The 21,088-nt window shown below is 51.5% G+C and overlaps 1 protein-coding gene across 1 annotated transcript in view; it reads right to left on the reverse strand.

Moving 5' to 3' along the window:
• Nucleotides 1-13,267: 13,267 nt before the first annotated feature.
• Nucleotides 13,268-21,088, reverse strand: part of LOC144167736 (beta-1,4-mannosyl-glycoprotein 4-beta-N-acetylglucosaminyltransferase-like) — a 44,355-nt gene continuing 36,534 nt past the window's right edge. The window contains exons 2-3 of the mRNA XM_077696915.1: nt 16,829-17,034; nt 13,268-15,679 (exon numbers count right to left, since the gene is read on the reverse strand). Coding sequence (XP_077553041.1) covers nt 14,465-15,679; nt 16,829-16,969 — 1,356 coding nt within the window. The 5' untranslated portion in view covers nt 16,970-17,034 and the 3' untranslated portion in view covers nt 13,268-14,464. The remainder of the gene's footprint in view (nt 15,680-16,828; nt 17,035-21,088) is intronic.

Below are 21,088 nucleotides of genomic sequence, written 5' to 3' on the forward strand. Positions count from 1 at the left end.
GATTTCGTCACCCACCAAAAAAAAAGAAAAAGAAAGATTCCAGGCCCACCAGCCCCCTGCCCAGGGATTTATACGCACACCCCCAACATCCCCTAGGAGGACTCGACACGCCCCAAAATCGAAATTCTGGATAAATCCCTGCATGGCAGACAGAGAAAACATTTTTTATTGAGCTTTCGGATCCGTCGTAGTTCACGCCGCCGAGCAAAAATTAGCAGCGGCTTAGCCCGGCTATGCCAGGATTTACGTAGCGTGAGCTAAAGTTCAGCTGGTTATTCTTAGCTTTCCTGGTTGTCTAGGATTAGCTTGATTATCATGCTTGCAGCTGCTTCAATGACACACACACGGTATACGCATTATGTGACCTATGTATATTCATCAAGTGGCTCCGGCGCAGCGTCACCAATCGCCCCAGAGCTAAGCTGGTTCCACAGGCGCACGGCGGTGTTGCTGCGACGCACAAGCCATCGGTTGCCCACCGGCCACCCCTCGCATGACCATCAAGTGGACCGGGCCGCCACGTGCGGAACGGAGGTCGGCGAAGACGCTGGGCGCGTGGGGTATGTGAGAGACGCCGGGCAGCGAGCAACGTCCTGTGCGCCATGTGACGTCACTGCTCCGCGCGCATGCGCAGCACGGCTCTCCAGGAGCCACGCGAAACTGCTCAACCTCGGCCAGTGTAGCTCACTCTACAAATTTCTTGTCATGGCCAAGCTCGCATGCCCGAGGCGAGTCATGTAATCAGGCGCCAACCAGCTGCGGAGGCTCGGCGCATGCTCCACGCCGGCAGCGGTGGTGGCAACGGTTAGCGAACGCGGCCGTCGGCGGAGCTCGGCCCAGATAGTCACGTGATGCGTTGCGGCCAAATGATGGTCAAATTTACCGCGACGGCGAAATTGCTGGAGGAAATTAGTGAAGCTTTGCTTTAATATCTTCCGCGCCGAGTTATTGCTGGGAAAATGAAAAGTGTATAACCCCACCTTCGGCGGTGAGTTATGCGATTAAAACGGCAAAACTATAATAGCCCAACCTTCGGTGGCGAATTATGGCCGTGATAGTGGCGGGGCTATAGCCGTGCCTTCGGTGGAGATTCATGGCAGTGAGGATGGCAAGGGTATACGGACGACCTTTACTCCATCATTGCTGCTATAAGTACAAGCTTCCTTCATTTTTTGGCAGGGATAATCATTGGATCTCACCATAGAGGGGCGTACGCTATGACGTGTCTTTCTCGTTCCGAGCAAGTGTTGCCATGATTACGGAAATGACGCCAGTGCACCTTTGCCGAAGCGACCCGCCAGCAGGACGACGCTCGCCAAGCACACCCACAAGACAGCCGCCGACCCGCAAATCATGCTCAGTGGCAGATTTCGCTGCACATTTCACTTTCGTGTTTTGCCGATTCCTATGACAGAGAAATCAACCACAGTTTTTTTTTTTTGCCAATATTGGCCAATCTCTCTGAGTGGGTATGCTTGGCTTGCAAACGAGCGCCGGGAACGCTGGGCGATCGCCGTGAGGCACGAAACACAAGAGTTCTGCATTTTCTTGTTTTTTTGCCTCCCGGGATGTCGCCGCAATCTTGGCCAACCTCCCGAAATGGGTAAGCTTGGCTTAACTAACATGTACCGGGGACGTTGGGCAATTTTTTTTTTTTTTTTTTTTTTGTGCGATAGAATGCCCGTTGGCATAAAAATAACTTATTTACAAATATACATGGGCCCCGGTCTCTCGAAGGAAGTCAAGAAGGGAGCGGTGGTGGGGTCCCCAGAGCCACCGCTGAAGGTCGGGGGGTCTTCCAGGATGGAGGCCTGTGCCTCTCAGGTGTCGCTTTCTGGCTGAGGCCAGTGAAGGACACGCCCATATGAGGTGGTCCGCGTCAGCTTGTGCGGCCGGAGCTGTGCAGAAGGGGCAGGTGTCGTCGAACGGGGCATGGTAGCGTGGTGGCCACGCCCGGGTCACAGCAGGTGAAAGCGCCACTCCAACGCGAAGTCTGCGCAGCAAAACCTCTTCCCAGCGAGCAAGTCTACTGGGGAGGTCCGTTCCACACGGGGGGATGAGGGCACGTGTGGCGCGACGCAGATCGTCCTTCCGTTGGAGAAAGTTTTCTATCGGACCAGTTCTTAACATTGGCAGCGGCCGAGGAATATACGTCGGGTGACAAGCCATATCCACTGCAATGTGAGCGGGGAGCGAATTCCGCCTAACCCACACCAGCCTTAGAGGGCAGGGGTACGTGTCTAGTAGTGTGTGGATGTCCCTTGAAATGGTACAATTGTTCGATACTTGGCGTAAATCCCGTATCGCCGCGGTGGAGTCCGTATAAAGATGTAGGATAGAACCCACGGGGGCGCGCTGTAGGGCCGGCGTTAGTGCCTGAAGGCCATCCCGGATGGCTGTGAGCTCCGCCAGTAGAGAGGGCAGGGTGCGGATGGTTTGGTAGAGGCAAGTTTGTGAGGCGTCAGGATAAACGGGACACTGTATCGCCGTAGATAAAACGCCATCCTGGGCACCAGCGTCCACGAAGGCCTCTATCGCCTCGTACTGGGTCGCAGCCGTCAGTAGTGGTCCTCTCGCACATGCTTTTCCGGTAGTTCGAGTGTGCAGTCTAGTCAGTGGTCGGTTGTCGGTCACCTGGTGATACCGCCACGGAGGCCTGGTTACAGGGCGATCTGGTGAAGCAGGTAGGGAACAGCCCATATAGCTAGCCAAGGCCGCTGCTTCCGCAACAAAAGTACGTTTGTGTATGCGGGCTGAGCGACGTTGTTCGACGAGTTCGTCAAGCGTGTTCAGCTGAGCCTCAGCTTGGAGCGATGGTATCGGGGTCATTGCAGGAAGGCAGGTGATGGTGCGCATAGCGGCTCTGTTGATAGCCTCAAGTCGGGCCCACTCCGTCTGAGTCATGTACTGGAATTGGGCCTGATAAACGAGTCGAGGCTGCAGTACTGACCTCACCAGGAGACGAGCCATCTTAGAGCAGGAACCACCAGACTTCTGTGAGATGCGCCGAATCAGGTGAAGCATCTGTCCTGCTTTTTGTCGGGCAGATCGAAGCCACATGGCAGCCGACCCAGACGCAGAGATTTCCAAACCTAGCACGCGAAGAGATGCGGCGGTGCGTACGGTTTGGCCGGAAAGTTGCAGTATGAGGGGTGAAATCGCTAGTTTGCGACGGCCCCACGCACTGGCCACAGGCAGAACGGCTGTTTTGTCCGCTGAAAGTGTCAGCCCAGCGTATTGACACCATGTCTGCGTGTCTCTCAAGGCCTGTTGAAGGCACACGTTTTGGCGGTGCAGGTCTGGGTGTACGGTGCATACCGTTATGTCGTCCGCGTAGACGAGGAAATGCAGGTCCGGTATGGAGCCCAGATGCCAGGCAAGCGGCAACATCATAATATTAAAGAGGAGGGGTGAAATAACTGACCCCTGAGGTACCTTCTCTGGCCACGTTGGGCAATCGTTGCAATTAAGGCACGCACACATGAGCGCTCGGCATTTTTTTGGTTTTGTTAAGTGCCGGGCGGTCGTCGCGAGGCGCGCGCCTACGTGCGCGCACTGGCGATTTTTTCGTATTTTTAACTGCGGACACGAAAAATTACGATTTTCCAAATAGCTTCGCTGTTAAAAGGCGAGCATAGCCTATTCGGCGGCGAGCTACACGGCCGTGATAGTGGCGGGGCCATAGCCTTGCCTTGGTCCGCGAGTTGATTGATTGTAGGGTTTAACGCGCCGACGCAACGCAGGCGATGAGGCGCGCAGGTCCGCGAGTTACTGCTGGGGAAATAGCAAGGGTATAGACTTTCCTACAGTGGCGAGGTATACGGCCGTGATAGTGACGGTGTTATAGCCTCACCTTCGGTGGCTTGTGGTGGCTGGCTGTGAGAATAAGGGTAGGGTATATAGCCATAACTCGCCGCCTTACCTTTGGCGGCAAGTTATGGCTGTGAAAATGGCAAGAGTATATAGCCTAATGACTTGCGGCAAGTTATGGCCGTATGGTTACAGCTTGGCCTTCAGCGGCGATAAATGGCTGTGAAAATGGCGAGGGTATTGCCTTATCCTTCGGTAATGAGTGATGACGTTGAAAATTGCCATGGTGTTGTATTGCCTTCGGCGGCGAGTTATGGCTGTGAAAATGATTATGCCCTTATGAAAATGAATTTTGACTTATGACTGCTCTCACAAATTGGCTGCCAATTATGGCCCTAACAGCGGAAGGGTCATGGTCTTGCCTTTGGCGGCAACTTATTGGTGTACGAACAGCAAAAGTGTACCGTTACCTTCGGAAGCAAATTATGGCGATGAAAATGTCAAGGTGTTGACACACCGGCCGGCTAGTTATGGTCATGAAAATGACAAGTGTATAGCCTTACCTTCGGCGACGAGTTATGGCCTTGAGAATCACAAGTTTAAACTGTACTTTCGGCGCCTTCGGGGGCTTTAAAGGTGCAGCCTTATCTTTCGGCAGCGGGTTATGGTGATTAACATTGAGATTATGCCATTATGGCTGAGGAAATAACTGTGAAAATGGTAAGGGTATAGTGTCACCTTCGCAGCGAGTTATGGCTGTTTATATGGCATGGGTATAGGTTGTATTCACTGGCGTGGCACGCATGCGGGCAACCATGCGTGTGCGCCGTGAAGCGTCTTTGTTGCTAAGGGGGCGCCGCGCTTATCACGTATCACTGGTCACGTCGGGCTTTACGAGACAGCGGTACTTCATCGCGCTGGCGCCCGATGGAAGACAGCACATGACAACAGCAAGAGCTGTTTGATGTTCTGTGCCCCACCGAACGGTAAGCAATACCTCGACGCCAAATACTGTTCCGTGCAGCAACCTGTGATCTACCCATCGTTAGATACAATTGAAATTCTCGCACGACTACTTAGATAGAGCGGTAAAAACTTCGGAGCCTACGCATGCGTGCAATCTCGTTGTGGTGGACCAAGTCACTCGCGTATGTTAGTGACAGCCGATCGCCCCTTCAATGTCTTCACCTGTTAAAGGACAACACAGAAATACGGTTGCCGCGATTTTTTTTTTTTTTCGTGCGGGAGCCAAACTCAAGGGATTTGTTCGAAGGGCGCTTGCGATACGCCATGCAGCGCTTGTTGAACTGCCGAGTGCGAGCACGGCACGGCTCGGGGAACGGCCTCGCATACTACGCCACCTATTGGACGAGACCAAGACTAAGTCCCACCAGCACGACAACCTCAGTAAGATCCTGAACAAGTCGGTCAGAGAGCTCGGCCAGGAAGAGACGTTCAAACGAATCGGCGACAAGTACCTACCCGACGTCCCGGAGGAGAGCCACCCCAACTACGGGTCAGGCCAACGAGGAGCTGGACAGAGACATCGAACTCTGGGAGGTTCGCGCCGTGGTCCAGGAGCTGAACTGCCGGTCGGCAGCGGGCCCTGATCGCGTCACGAACAAGGTACTCAAGCATCTGAACGAGCCTTCGCTCGCCAGCCTGGCGGCCCTGTTCAACAGGTGCTGGAAGGAGGGCAAGCTACCCAAGTGCTGGAAGACGGCGAAGACGATCTTGATACCCAAGCCGGGCAAGCCCCCGGGTATCGAGAATCTTGCGCCCGATCTCTCTGACGTCCTGCGTGGGGAAGGTGCTGGAACACGTCCTCATGAACAGGTGGCAGGCGTACCCAGAGAAGAACGATCTGTACCCCCACTCGATGATCGGCTTCAGGAGCAAGCTGAGCACCCAAGACGCCATGTTACAGATCAAGGCAGAGGTCACAGACAACGCGGCGAAGGACAACCAGGCGATAGTGGGACTGGACCTGCATAGTGCTTTCGACAAAGTGAAGCACTCGGCCATCCTGTCCCAAGTCGGCTCCCTGCGGATGGGGGATCGAGCGCACGTACACCTACGTGCGCGACTTCCTCTTTGGACGCATGGCCAAGATTCAAGAGGGAGACTACTCTCTGGACGCGCGGAAGATAGGAAGCGTGGGCACGCCCCAGGGCTCGGTGATATCGCCGCTGCTATTCAACCTTGTTATGATCGGAGTCGCGAGGCGCTTGGTAACCATACCCGAGGTCCGTTACACCATATACGCGGACGACATCACGCTGTGGGTGCCGGGCGGATGCGACGGACACGTTGAGTCTTCCCTGCAACAAGCGGTGGACGTGAGGGGCACGGGCCTGATCTGTTCCCCGAACAAGTCGGAGTTACTGATAATTCCGCCGAAATCTAGACCCAAGCAGGAGAGCGACATCAGCCTGCGCACGAGCAACGGGCAGGCCATCCCGAAGGTAGCCAAGCTCAGGGTGCTGGGGTTCCCGATCGAGCGCAACCGCTGGAACAACGACACGGTCACCCGACTGGTAGGCAAGGTAGCTAGCGGCCGCAACGTAGCTAATCAAGCGAGTGGCGAACAGAAGATCCGGGATGAGTGAGGACAGCCTGCTCAGACTTATCCAGTCCTTCGCGATAAGTCACGTCGCCTACGCGGCGTCCATCCACAACTGGTTGCTTCAGGAGCGCAACCGCCTGAACGCGACCATGAGGAAGGCGTACAAGGCAGCCATAGGCATGCTCGACAGCGCGTGCACGGAGAAGCTCTTCCAGCTGGGAATACATAATACGCTGAAGGAGATGATGGAAGCCCAGCGGGTCGGCTGCAGATAGAGCGGCTCAAGGGTTCGCGAACGGGGAGGCCCATTCTCTCCCGGCTCGGAATGGAGACGGTGGCCGACCCTCAGAGCCTCGGCAAGCAGGAAGAGCGCGAAGTCCCGGCGGCAGTCCGAAACGCCGTCCGAGTGTACCCGTTACCCAAGAACATGGATCCGACCCACAACGCGGACAGGAGAGCGGCCAGAGTGAAGGCTGTGTTGGAACACCACCTGGACGTTCCGGGCACCAGATTCGTCGACGCCGCGAAGTACGGCGACCGCCGGTGCTTCGCGGCGGTAGTGATAGATGGGAAGACGGGAGTCACGGTGAACGCCGCGAGCATCGTCACGAGAGACGTGCAGCGAGCGGAAGAGCTGGCCATCGCCCTGGCCATCTCGGACCCAGAGACGACGACGGTGCTTAGCGACTCAAAGAGTGCAGTGCGCAATTTCGCCAAGGGTTGTCTGTGCTGTGAAGCGGTGCGGGTGCTCGAGCGGGTGATCACTGAACATCGATGGACGCAAGGTGACAATGAAGTGGTTTCCCGCCCACGCGGGGAACGAGGTATCGGAACTCGCCACCAACCACAACGAGACGGCGAACGCAGTCGCGCGAGGATTAGCTGGCCGCGCGGCAGCAGTGGAATCGTCTGCAGAGTGGTGGACCGAGACGAAGGACAGGTACGATACCTTTCAGGGTATCACTAAATATTATAGAAATAGTAGGAGGGTGCTGGCACTGCCTCACCCCGAGCTAACCATGGAGGAAGCGTCCACGTTCAGACAGATGCAGACGAATTCACTGATGACCCCGGTCGTCATGAAGCACATACAGCCAGAACTCTATACGGACGACACGTGCGTGTTATGTAACAATGCTAGGGCCTCGATCGCCCACTTACTGTGGGACTGTGAAGTGCGACCTACCGAGGCGGCAACCAGGACAGACCTACCGCCGTGGATCCAAGAAGCAGTGCGCAGTTGTGACAAGGACACTCTACTATCAGCCGTCCAGCAGGTCCTGGCGGCCCTCGAAAAACAGCACCGGAGCGAAAGCTGCGGGGCGACGCCCTCCCTTACGGGGCAGCGGCGTCCAACCCCGTAGCAAGTAGCGAAGGGGTGGTCCGAGTAGGGGTGACATCGTGATCGACGAGTGGCTACGTCCGGGCGCAGTGTACACACTGTGTCTGTTGCAGGCATTCAACAAAGCCTTTCTTCCTTCTTTCATTCGCATATAGGTGCTACGCTACCATCGTATCTAAATCGTCGTATTCGTGAAACCGTCCTTCAAAAGAATTATTTGTTTTTTTGTACTCAACCACGCATTAGAGGGCACCTGTGTGGGCATCCGTGGTCCCAGCCAACTGCAGCGTCGGCCTCTTGCGAGCCGTGCCGCTTTCATTCGCAGCCTCGGTTTAATTCTTCGGTGATGCGAAGTTCTCGAAGGAGAGGAAAGCACCATCGCATATTGTGAGTGCGATTAACAGTATATGTGTTGGCGCCACGGCCTAGAATCGGGGTCGTCGCTCTCGTCGTAGACATCATCATAATCATAATCATCATCATCATCATCACCATCATCATCATTCTCACCATCGTCATCCTATCTACGCCCACTGCAGGGCAAAGGCCTCTCCCATTAATCTCCAGTTACCACGGTCCTGAGGCTAACTGCGGCCAATTTATCCCCGCAGACTTCTTGATATCATCTGCCCACTTAACTTTCTGCCGCCCCCTGCAACGCTTGCCTTCTCTAGGGATCCACTCTGTTACCCTTAATGACCAGCAGTTATCTTGCCTTCGTATTACATGCCCTGCCCATGTCCATTTTTTCTTTTTGATTTCTACTAATATGTCCTTAACACACGTCTATTCCCTGACCCACTCCGCTCTCTTCTTGTCCCTTATTGTTACACCTATCATCTTCCGTTCCATTGCTCGCAGAGTCGTCCTCAATTTAAGTTGAACCCTCTTAGTGAGCCTCCAAGTTTCTGCCCCGTACGTCAGTACAGGTAAGATGCAGCTGTCATACACTTTCTTCTTCAGCGGCAATGCATGGTAGGCTGCCATTCATTATCTGGGAATGTCTGCCGAAGGCGCTCCAGCCCATTCTTATCCCTCTAATTATCTCTGCCTCATGGTTGGGATCCGGGGTCACGACTTGGTCTAAGTAGATATATTCCCTTACCACTTCCACTGCCTCGCCACCTATGTCAAACCGCTGTGCTGTCCTGAGGTTATTGATCATTACTTTAGTTTTCTGCATATTATTTTCAGGCCCACGGTTCTACACTGTTCGTCCAGTGCGGTAAGCAGGCTTTGCAATTCGTCCCTCGAGTTACTTAGCAATGCAACGTCATCAGTAAATCTCAGGTTGCTGAGGTATTCTCCATTAACCTTTACTCCCACCTATTCCCAATCCAATGTTCTGAATACTTCTTGTAAACATGCTGTGAATAACATTGTAGAGATTGTGTCACCTTGTCTGACGCCCTTTCTTATATGTATTTTACTGCTCTCCTTATGGAGGATGATGGTAGCTGTGGACCCACTGTAAATATCCTCTAGTATTCTTACATAATGTTCGTCTACCCCCTGGTTCCGTAATGCTTGAATGACTGCTGAGGTTTCGACCGAGTCAAATGCTTTCTCATAACCTATGAAGGCTATATATAGGGGTTAAGTATACTCAGCACACTTCTCTATCACATGATTCATCGTGTGAATATGGTCCATTGTTGAATAGCCTTTACGGAACCCTGCTTGTTCTATAGGTTGACTGAAATCTAAGGTTGCAGAAATTCCGTTAGCGATTACCTTGGTAAGTACCTTGTAGACGACCGACAGTAAGCTGATCGGCCTGTAATTTTTCAAGTACTTCATGTCCCCTTTCTTATGGATTAGGATGATGTTCGCGTTCTTCCAAGATTCTGGTACACTCGCGGTCATTAGGCATTGCGTGTACAGGTTTGCCAGTTTTACTAGTACAATTTGCCCGCCAACCTTCAGGAGGTCTGCTTTTATCTGATATTCACCAGCTTTGCCCCCTCTCATTTCTTTCAAAGCCTTCCTCACTTCTGTCGTTACTGGTGGGATCGGATTAATCCGGAGCAGATGACGCACGCCAGCGTTTCTTTTCGTGAGATGCGGGCGCAATGCGCATGCGCAGGCACAGCGGGAACTGTCATTTAGCAGCCTTGAGGGGAATTAGGCTTACCATGGCGACACACTCGTTTTTACTTGCGGCGCCGATTACTCATACTAGTCATCATTATCAGCTTTTTCACGCATGTGGAACTTTGTCTCCTCCGAGAGTTGTGTTCTGGCGAGGAGTGATGAGCTGTAGCTGCAGCCTTTTGGGGGCGCAGCTCCTCTTACTCGGGCCCTGTCCCGTCCCTCGTTGCTGCTGTACACGGCAGAATCATGATGATTGTGTCAGGATCCCCCTAGGGATTGGCCAACCAAAGGTTGTCCGAAGAGGTGAAAACGTTCAACGCGTTCGTTGCTACCTAACAAGGAGGAGAGGAAGAAGAAGAGGTTGTCGTTCGTCGCCTGCGAGCTCAAGACACGTACCGGGGGTACGCAACACAAGACGCTCTGCAGAAGGCGACGGCCAAGGTGGCTAAAATGTCACACACCGAATTCGTCAACTTACCCATGGAGATTCTCATCGTCCCAAGCAAGACCTACATAATCACCACAAACATCGACGTCGTCGACGGGCTTGTCAACGGAGCGGTGGAAAGCTTGACGTGTCGAGTCTTTATATGATGTGTGGACGAATGTTTCACGGCTTTACCGATAAGCATTGTAGCTTCGCCCCTCTCCTCATCATTCACTTCGTGGGGATGGCGGGTATTTTTTTTCGCCAAGTTGCTGCTGCTCATCTGCTGATCGCGTCGCCTGTCATGGACGCGATGCCAGCAGGAGTGCGCCCCGCATGCGAGCATCGGAGTTTCACTGGGTGAGAACGTTTCGTGCCAGTTTACGCATTACAACATGCTATCAACCAAACGACACGTGTTTCTCATTGCCCATTGTTGAAAGTCTTATAACGGCTTTTGCTTTAAGCAGTGGCACCCCAATGCAGTAGAGATGGGCACAAACATGAATTGTAACAGCGTACGACTCCTGGTTTACGCTGGTTTAATAGATGTGCCAGCGTCTCACGATAATGTTATGTGTGTACACATCTGACAAAGAAATGGGGCTGATTTTAGTCAGTTTAACGTCGTTTTCTTTGCTGCACCTGACAAAAGTTGTCAACAAATGCGTATGCATTCTTTTCAGTGAGCCCCTTTAGGATCGGCTACACTACTGCATACAAATGCATTGCTAGGAAGACATTTTACCATGGGCAATGTCAGCAGTTTTATATCCAAGAATGGAGGTCCAATGTATCCCCACAGAATGCCATGTACCATTAAAGTCGGCTTCACCACTATTGACGGATGCATTGCTATTTCGTTTTTCATTTTTTTTTCCGTTGAATTCTTTCTTACCGATTCTGAAGGCACCAACCATCTACGTTTGGACTACCATAACGATTACAGGTGCTAACTTGAGCAATTACGCGTTTATTTTTCGGACATGATGCGTCACGTTTCTTCGAGAGAGAGTTAGATTTTTCTTGAATGCTAGCTCGCCAAAAATAATTAGCATTAAAAATTACAACCTCTCAATCCGGCAGAACCCGGGGCGTTTGATTTCACGGTTTATCATGGCGAAACCCTTCCTGCTAGTCGGCTGCAGCGAATTTCTCTACGTGCTCTGCCAAAGGGACCCTTCTGCGCGGCCGATAGACGCTTTCACTTCGTGCCTGAATGGGGTATAGTTACCGCCTGCACCGAAAAGCTCTGCGTGATTTGATTTGCTCGTCGTAGCGGATACGCCTTCGCCTTTGTTGCGTTTTTGCAAGGGGCTATCAAATGAATTTATTTCTGCAACTGAAACGACGCCGCCCAATATCCGAGATACAGCTCGAGTGAGTCCACTCAAGCGCGCAAACAATGCCCAATGAAAGCAAGAGAGAAAAATCTAAATTTTGGAAGCGGTTCCTGTGTGCGTTCTGAAAGCATTTCGGATTTCTGAAAAAGAAAGTGTTACAGGGTCCTTCAACCCCGGATGATGGCGCGACATTTGGTGGCGCTGACACGGTGGAGCCACGCGCCCGCCTTAGATGTGTCGCACGGACCACGTGGCCTCCCACGTGTGCGCTTCGCAAGCATACATTCTCTAAAGAAAGATGCAAACTAACCCAATTCTTTAAAAATTGTGTTTGGCAGCCGATTGATTGGCTTCGGGTTGAGGTGAGATCAAGTTTGAGGGCGACGTGAGATAAAGGAGGACGTTTATTTGGTTCACTTGTTGGTATTTTTATGTAAAAAAGAGCTCCCTACTCATTTTGTCTCTCTTAAGCGGAATCACGCTCAATGCTGAGGTTGAACTTGAGGTAAAGGGAAAGAGAAGTGAGATCAAGTTTGAGGGCGACGTGAGATAAAGGAGGACGTTTATTTGGTTCACTTGTTGGTATTTTTCTGTAAAAAAGAGCTCCCTACTCATTTTGTCTCTCTTAAGCGGAATCACGCTCAATGCTGAGGTTGAACTTGAGGTAAAGGGAAAGAGAAGTGATTCGAGTTCGAGGTGAATTTGCAACTAGTTAGGATGCATTTGCCCACCTATGCTCTTCTGTATTGCTCCAAAAATAGACGGAATTTTTATTTTACCGTTCATATAAACGTTCCTTGCGGATATACTAGCTAAGAGAGAGAGAGAGAAACGAGGTTACCCGAGCCGTTGCGCTGTCTTGCTACGCTAGATGATAGAACAAAAAGAGAAAGAAAGCGGAGAAACAAAAGAAAGAAAGAAAACAAAAACAAAAACTACAAAAATGAGAAGATGTCAATTGATGCGTCCAAAATGTTCAATCACAAAACTCTGTCCAGTTCTGTGCTCCGAAGAAACTCCAAAAGAGCTTTGATTGCACGTGTAGCCTGACTGGGACCCGACCAAGGTCCCAAGACAGCCCTCAGTTCAAGCCCCGCACCAAGCTGCCTGCACAAAGGCACAACTGTGCGTACAAGTTACTTTATCAAAATTGCCGCATTTGCGTGACCAGGCGTTCGTACTATCACGCGCTTTCGCAGCGTGTTCATGCGCCGGAATGGCTGCTCGCACGGATGCCGACGGATTTCAGCTGACACAATATTTAACGTCGTTGAAAACTTCCGTTTCCTTTGCTCATTTACCCACGTAGGTTGTGCACGTAAAAGAATGACGAACGCACAAGTTGCGCACTCCGGCCGCCCAACTCGTACGTGACAGTGGAAGGAGAAACATGGTTTATAATGCATCATCGAGCACCTCTCCTTGTACAAAATTAGCTTTGCATCGTGCAAGATGATTCAGTTTTGAACCAAATGTACTTACCCTGGAGCCCCGGATTTTACGTGCACAGAACAAAATACAAACGACAGCATCGTTGACGTTGTCTAATTAACAAAGCTCGATCCGACAGCAAAACTGCACATTCACAGTTCACCACTCGTATGTGAGTTGCGTATTTACTATAGTTGCACAGCGCGTGCATGTATGCAGAGGAAACAGCAGAACCAGGAAACAACAGTCTTATAAAACTTACTTTATTTCATTATTGATCACTGCAACAGCTAGGATCACCAGTACCGCTGTGATTCCTCCATTATAGCGTGTACGATAAAACCGCACAGGCTTCAAAGCATTAATTTAATTTTACTGTGAAGCAAAAAGTATGTTAAGTATAAATATATTAAGTGTATGAATAATACGAATAATGTGGCCCGGTACTATTCGCACTGCAGTTCGCGCATGAAAACATTCGATGCGCTGGCCTGAAAACGGGACATAAATCTAGAAAACACAAATCTATAGATAAGATGGACTGGTCTGGCTGACACGCAGTGCTATGTTTGGCCCTGAAGCTATCCCGGGCGTATACAAAGGCATATGGTGGAATATGTGTACTAAAAGAAAGCAAGCTAACTGCTAGATACCGGTGCAATGTCATGACACTTATTATTTAAGGTCCAGCCTTTATTGCGTGAAACTCAGCACCGCATTGTGCAGGCATTGCCGCTTGATGGAAACGCCTTGCTCTTTCATCCAGCGGGCCATGACACAGTCAGTGCATGGTGCGAAATGTCGGTGTGATGCGTTTAACTGTTGCGTTAAGCGACGGGTATGTACAGGTGTAGCAGGTTATGAGCGGCCCGAGCAGCAGGCCAGCGCCTCCTTCTCTCAAAATTACCGTTTTATACAAGCTCAGTCGAAGAAAGGTGCCTTCGCGAATCAGAAGCAGTCCGCGTCCAGCGCTTGACCGAGAGACATCTAAGACGCACGTTTTTGAGCATTCCAGTAGAGGCTATTTGTTACAGGGAGGGCAACCATCGAAAAAGTTTGTGAAAGAGCGCGATATATCAGTGTTTGCATGAGGCATAGTTTGGTTGGCTACCTGAGTGCTGCTGTAATCGTACGTCCGCGAGAGAGCGTATACGTTGGTAAGAACATTGAAATGTCCAGTCGCAGGCCCGTGACCACAAGTATTGTGTATACTCTTATACCAGCTAGAGATTAGGCATGGTGAAACCCCACAAGCCCGCTATTTTGCGCTATATCAAAAAGCAACGGGTATCCTAAAAAAAATATGGCTTGTATTGTTTCGCGCCTGCATGTAAAGTAACAAAAGTGAACAAAAAAACTCCAGAGGTATGAGGGCTGGTCGCTTCGCGACCTGATTGGCTCCGTTTCTCGAACTAGGGCCAACCATGTACGAAAGGCAATGGGAAACTATTTTAACTTCCTTTCGATAATGTAGAGTTTTCAGGAGACAGAAGATATCGATATTTGTCGTCGTCCATTACACACGCAGGCACTGTCCCTCCGCGGCTCAGTACACTCGGCTTAGTCACTTTCTTGCCGTCGAACCACAGACCACGTCGCACAAGAACGCTGAGAAAGCGGGTCGAAGTCTTTTCGGGGAAGTCCCCCCAGCGGACGCCGTCGTCTTTCTGCGCAGACCTGAGTTTCACCCGGAGTCCCTCCACGTCGAAGCACCACGAGCAGTGCCAGCCGGCGTTCACGTCTCCGTTCTGGCCCAGCGTCCAGTCCTCGAGCTCCGCCCCGTACAGCTGTTCGGAGTTGGCCGGGATGTCCTCCCGACGGAGGCGCGATGCGTCGTTGCCCAGCACTCGCGAGAGGAAGCGCATCGAGCACACAGACAGAACTTGCACGTGCTCTTGCACGTGCTGCCAGAAAAAGCCGTACAACGTCCAACGCAGCCTCAGAAACATAGGTTCGCTGAACCCTTCATGTGTCTTCAGGTACGCCAGAGGCCCAGCCCTGGGGATCTCGTCCGCGTCGGTGAGAATGAGCAGGTCGTCGTCCTTGAGACCCGACAGTTGTTTTTTGGCCTGCCGCCAGAGGAAGGTTCTCTGGTAGCCGTCGGCAAACCAGCCGTCTTCCCGGCCTTTCTTCGGGAAGTGGTCGAGGAAGACGTGCACGATTTTGTTCTGGTAAGGCGCGAGGAAACCCTCCCGAAGTTTGGGCAACAGGTGCAACGGCTTGGGCTCGCCCCTGGCGCTGTAGTTTGACTCGCAGATGACGAACACGTCAACCACATCGTACAGCTCACGTAAGCGCACCTCCAGCAGATCGAGTTCGTGGTTTACGTTGATGGCGTTCACGAGACGTCGCGGGGGGCCGGCTCTGCGGTGTATCTTCTTGTTGGTCCAGCGACGTCTGAAACGCTTGGATGAACTGATGGCTTCAGGCAGGCTGCAGTCATCCGAGAACCACCCTGGCCGGCAGACACAGCTGGTGCGGCTCGCGTTGAAGTCTGTGCCTAACGAAAAGCACGTGGCGTTTCCGACAGACCCGAAGTATGAAAAGGGATCCGGGTCTGTAAACTTGAATTTGGTGGGCAGTTTGGGGTCGTAGAGTTGGAAGAGGTAACTTGGATTGGGCTTTTTAGATGAAGCACTTTGGGTGAGCTCTAAAGGAATGGTGACCTGCAACAAGGAAATATGATTATTTGAATGGGATTGTTATTGTATACATTTTGTATGCATTTTCGCTTTGTACACTGGTACACATGATATATAGGACAAAGAAAAAGAGAGAGTACTTAGGGAGAGTACAATAAGATGTAATAGTGCAGACAGGAAGGCTGTAAATTAAGGGTCCCTCACAAAATGACCCGGGAGTCGCAAAGCGATTACTTTGGAGCTCCTTCGTAGTCGTATAAGACCTGGATTGTATCGTTTCTCGTCTTTTAGGACTCGACCGTGTGCGTTCGCGTCGATTTTTACCCGCATTTCAACCGCCGGTTTAGACCCCTATTCTGTCGCTTCGCCTCGCTTTGAATCCTTCGCACACAGCAGGGTTTCTCACCCCGCGGAATCAATGGTCGATGTTGCTTCCGCAGATCACCTCCTTGTATGAGGAACGCACGCTGCGCAGATGCGTCCCCCATCATGATTGCGGCCCCGTAAAAGCGCGTGCTGCGGCAGCAAAGTTCACAGGAACAGCTGCAACGCGCAGTCCCTATTTATGTAGCCTCCATGCAATTGTAATGCGACGTCACGTGGTCCCGGCATCGCAACTGAGCATGGTGCGTAGATCTTTCGCAAGCCGTTCCGCAGCTACGATAACTGCCGGAGTGTGAATACCGAGCTGATGTGCTCCCGCCTCGTGGTTCCTTCCACCGTCACGGGAGTTCTGGAACGTGCATTATAACTACTACCGCAGATGTGTGACTAGTCCTGAAGCCACTCCCTTGCAGCGCGATAATTTGATCTCGTGCCTATAAAAAAAGTTCTCTCGTACGAAGTTCTCATACGAAGTTCTCTCATACCAAGCACACCTTTTGCCTGTCTGGCTTTGTCGCATAGCTTAGGTGTACTGTAAAAAAGCCAACAAAGCAAATCAGGTTATATCTGGGGGAGTCGGAAGGGTGAAAATGCTGCGCGACAAAGTCAACCTTTTGTACTGTGGCTGTGGTCTCGAGATTTAAATATTTTACTGGTGTAGACAGCACTGAGAGAGAGAGAGAGAGAGAGAGAGAGAGAGAGAGAGAGAGAGAGAGAGAGAGAGAGAGAGAGAGCAAGGAGGGGGAAAGGGAGGGGGAGGGGGAAAGGGAGGGGGAGGGGGAGGGTTACCTGTAGAGCGGGCTGCCCCGTGCGGACGACGGGTGCGGGCGAGCCTCCGAGCTGCGCTCTGTGAATGCGGGCCACGAGGAATCCGCTGCAGATCAGGGCCAGCGCCAGCAGGCGGGCCCTGCGGTAGAAGCTCGGCCCCATGCTCTGCTGCCGCTACGGAGGGCCATGCCACTCCTTAGCGCCGCCCTCGCCACGCCGCGCTCCTCCTGCGTCAGGCACGCGCGCAATAATTGCGGTGAGCAACGCGAAAACTTCGTGAAAACAAGCGTGCTTGTTGGCCAACCAGAGCTGGTTGACAGTCTGCAGCGTACCCCTTCCACGCTGTATAGTGCACAAACGCATTCAAGAGGAAAATACCCAAATGATAATCAACCGCCTAAGAAACAACCAAAAATGGAACCTGAGCGCTCCCGAAACGTCATATATTTATTTTCTAACTTGATCAGTGACCTGTGTTTCATTATTTGTGTTACCCTACCCAAAAAATCTAAAATTTCAACATTTGTACAATGTGAAGCGTGGCACATACGTGTTTCTCGTAGCTGCCAGAACGAACATTTCTCAGTTTAACATTTTTCGAGCGTATTTGATCCGTGTTAGCATTTAATTTGATGTCACCTCTATTTGAATACATTAGATTTTGTTCTGGCACCGCTTAGAATTCAGTGATTGATTTCCTCCGCCATCGAAGTTGTCAGCATCAGCCACCAGTGTAATGCTGACTGCGTTGGAACGGCTTGTGTGCAGGGCGGACCCGTGAGCTCGAGGGTGAGCTCAAGTATACCTGAACATGCGACTGAGTGAGTTCGGAAGTTTCGGCCTCACCCTCAGCTTCGAAGTCTGATGTCGAGCAATCTGAGCTTCGAGCCCGAAGTTGAAGTGAGGTCCAACATCAGCACTTCCGCTGGGGACATTTCATCCATCTCTCTCAAACGCTTTCCAAATCTGTCTCACAAGTTTTGCAGTGTTTATCCAACACGTATTATTAATAAACCCATTTCAAATAAATCCACTTAAGTCTCTTCGCGTGCATGAAGAGAGAGAGAGAGAGAGAGAGAGAGAGAGAGAGAGAGAGAGAGAGAGAGAGAGAGAGAGAGAGAGAGAGAGAGAGAGAGAGAGAGAGAGAGAGAGAGAGAGAGAGAGAGAGAGAGAGAGAGAGAGAGAGAGAGAGAGAGAGAGATGCTCTTGATTACAGAGAAAGTATACGAATTCGCCGACATGCTACTCTGCGGGGAAAGGGGGAGAAGGAAACAAAGGAAGTAGATGGAAGAAGAAGAGTAGAAAATAATAAGAAAATAATAAAAATTAAAAAGAATAGAATAAAAATAAAAAATGAATAGAGTCCTGTTTAAGGGCGCTGAGTAAAAACTTGACTATACACGCTAGGGAGATGGCTACATTGTTGTGCGACGCCAATGTCCTCGAGGTACTCAAATAATGCAGACAGGGCTTTGCGCTGGGGGGATGGTTAGTGGAATGGTCCAAGCATCAAGCTTAGTGTTAATGGTTCAGGTTGCAGACATTAAATTCTTTGCTGTAAACGGCCGCTTGAATCAGCATAAGCAGAGCACTCTAGTAATATACGTGATGTTCAAGCAATCGCCGTCATTACAACCATTATTCACCTTCTTGGCTTTCATTTGGCAAATAGCACAGTAGAATAATGCCATCGACGGGGATGATCTGACGCGACAGGAGGGAGTAAATATCGCAATAATGATGTAACCGAGAAAAGTGCGTGTCCTTAATGTTTGGGTAAATTTGAGGTGGATCCTGTGGCATTTAACCGCGGTATTGAGGGGGCTTACGTAAGCGGACCTCGGCTGCATTTGTGAGGTGGAGGTCGAGGTGAGGACAAGACACTAGATAGTATTAGCAGAGCGGAGGAGAACCGGTGCCGGTAGGGTACCCGGCAGGCGACCGGCGCTACTGCGCTTGCGCAGAGGCGGAAAAACTGGGTGTCCGCTTGCGCAGGTGTACAGGGTGCCGTACCGGACCGGCTTTCCACACTGCTATAACTCCCTACTAATTCGATTTCGAGGTGAGGTCATAGTAAGTGAGGCAATTTGCTCCCCTCTTGTTGTTGATGGCAAGATATAATAAAAATAAACCACGATAAAAAGACTAATATTACTGAACTTTTGACAACCGGAAATAGTTTAATGTCAACCCCTGCTTAAAGAGAGAGCAAAACTTTCCTTTCAAAGGGCAAAAGTTTCGTAGGGAAATTCACCAAATATAGCGGTCAGGGAACGAAACATTCAATTATCGGAGCAGACCTTACTAGTCCCCTCAGTTCCGTCTGAGAAGACAGCACTGTGTGTGATGCACACCTGTGTAATTCGCGACGAGCCGTTGCTGTAATTCATGATCCCAATTGTCGGAAAATCACCTCTTTTTAATCCCCATATAGCAAATATTCGCGAAACTGGCGATCCGGTCAGCTCCAATCCTATAAATATATACCTTCCTTCTTCCTTATGTGCTACTTCGCTCTCCAACTGTAGTGTGCGCGGTGTGCGACTGTCTTTTTTCTTTTTGCCAAACAAAGGAGCACGCGGTCCCTTTCTTCGCCCCGATGCTTTTCAGACATCTGTCAACTCCACCCTTCCGCGTTCTTCGCGCCGGGTTATTTCCTCGGCTCTAGCCGTTTCCTGGAGAGCGGGCCAAATGAATGGGTCGCTGAGACAAGAGGACCGGAATCTCGGCGCACAATGCACACCTCTTGTGCGGAACGAGGTCCTGAAGGTTTATAGTAGCCGGCGTAGATAGCGCTTGTGAAAGCGACTCCAGCGCAAACGCTAGGACGGCGGGAAAACGAGCAAGAAAATAAAGACGGGTGGCGGTGAGACGGTAAAGTAAGGAAAGGGACCAAAAAAAGAAAAGTTGTCGTTGTCACGTAAGCTCCTTCGCGCCTTGGGGCGTCCAGAAAGACCCCCGAGGCGGCACAACTACGGACGGGTCAGTCTATTGTGAGTGGCGTCGTGCCGGCGTGGTTAGCGTGTTACGCCATGCGTGTCGTCGCGTCCGGCAAGCGCCTCGAGGGCCCCCTTGTCGACTTGAGGACCGGCAGCGAGTCCGCGCAAGCACACGGGACACGTCCACTTCCTGGCATATAGGTCACGTGCAGCACGTGCGCAGAGTGTTATGGCATCGCACGCGCGTACGCCTCTTCCGCCCTCCACTTGAGCGGAGTTTCGGCGGGGCTCAGGAGGGACTCAGAATACGGCCTTATAGGCCGTAGTCCCTCCTCTACTTTTTTTGCTCCCTCCGCTCGGCTGATTGATTTGATTGATTGATTGATTGTCGACGCAACGCAGGCGATAAGGCGCGTCGTAGTGGACTGCTCCGGATTAATTTTGACCACCTGGGGATTTTTAATGTGCCCCAAAATCTCGTACGCACGGGCGTTTTTGCTTTTTGCCTCCATCAGAAAAGCGGCCGACGCGTGGCCGGGAAACGAACCCGCGACCTCGTGCTCAGCAGCGCAACGCCTTAGCCACTGAGCCACCGCGGAGGGTTCACTCGGCTGAGGGGAGGATTTCGCCATACTTATGCATGGGAAAATCGATTTCAAGGATCTCCTCCACCGGAAGCTCGAGTGGAGGAAGGACTCAGAATACCAGGGTTAGTCAGACAAATACAGGCACCCTCAGCACTGCATTATACTTGTTGTGTCAAAAGCACAGTTCACTGCAAATGTTGAGCGCAATTAAACATGGCCTCTGGCTTCGCCTCTTTCCTAACTGATCACTTTTTAAAAACCCACAAAATTACCGCAACTACCGAAAATAACGCACAGAACGGTACGTAAATTTTCGCTTAATAAGGCCCTACTTAAACGCAAAGAACAAAGAAAAAAATCGGCGCAGCTTGCACTCGTGGTGCAAGGCTGGAGAAACAGCAGAGCTGGAGGCCCCTCTCCCTCCGCCGGAGACCCTGCTGTTGCACCTTAAATGGATTCACGAATTTGCCTCTGGAAGGTCTCCATGACTGGCAGGCCCGGATCGTTTTGTCCGCGGACTTTCACATCTCTCCCAAAGCGGACCGCGTTAGCGCGCGCTACAGAACCCGTGGCAACCGGCTTCGCGAACTCGGCGTCTGTAGAGCGTACTCGGCGTCTGTGCTCCCCACTTCAGGCGCGAACGCACGTGAAGTGGCGAGGAGAACAGCACGCTAGAGATCACGCCACGAACGCTGGGCAGAGTGTTACCAGAGAAATTGACTGCGACACGGACTGAAGGCGGGCCAGTTGGTACA

The sequence above is a fragment of the Haemaphysalis longicornis genome, unplaced genomic scaffold, assembly GCF_048455015.1.
Source record: "Haemaphysalis longicornis isolate Haplotype H1 unplaced genomic scaffold, Haemaphysalis longicornis Haplotype H1 scaffold_2, whole genome shotgun sequence".
NCBI classification, from domain to species: Eukaryota; Metazoa; Arthropoda; class Arachnida; order Ixodida; family Ixodidae; genus Haemaphysalis; species Haemaphysalis longicornis.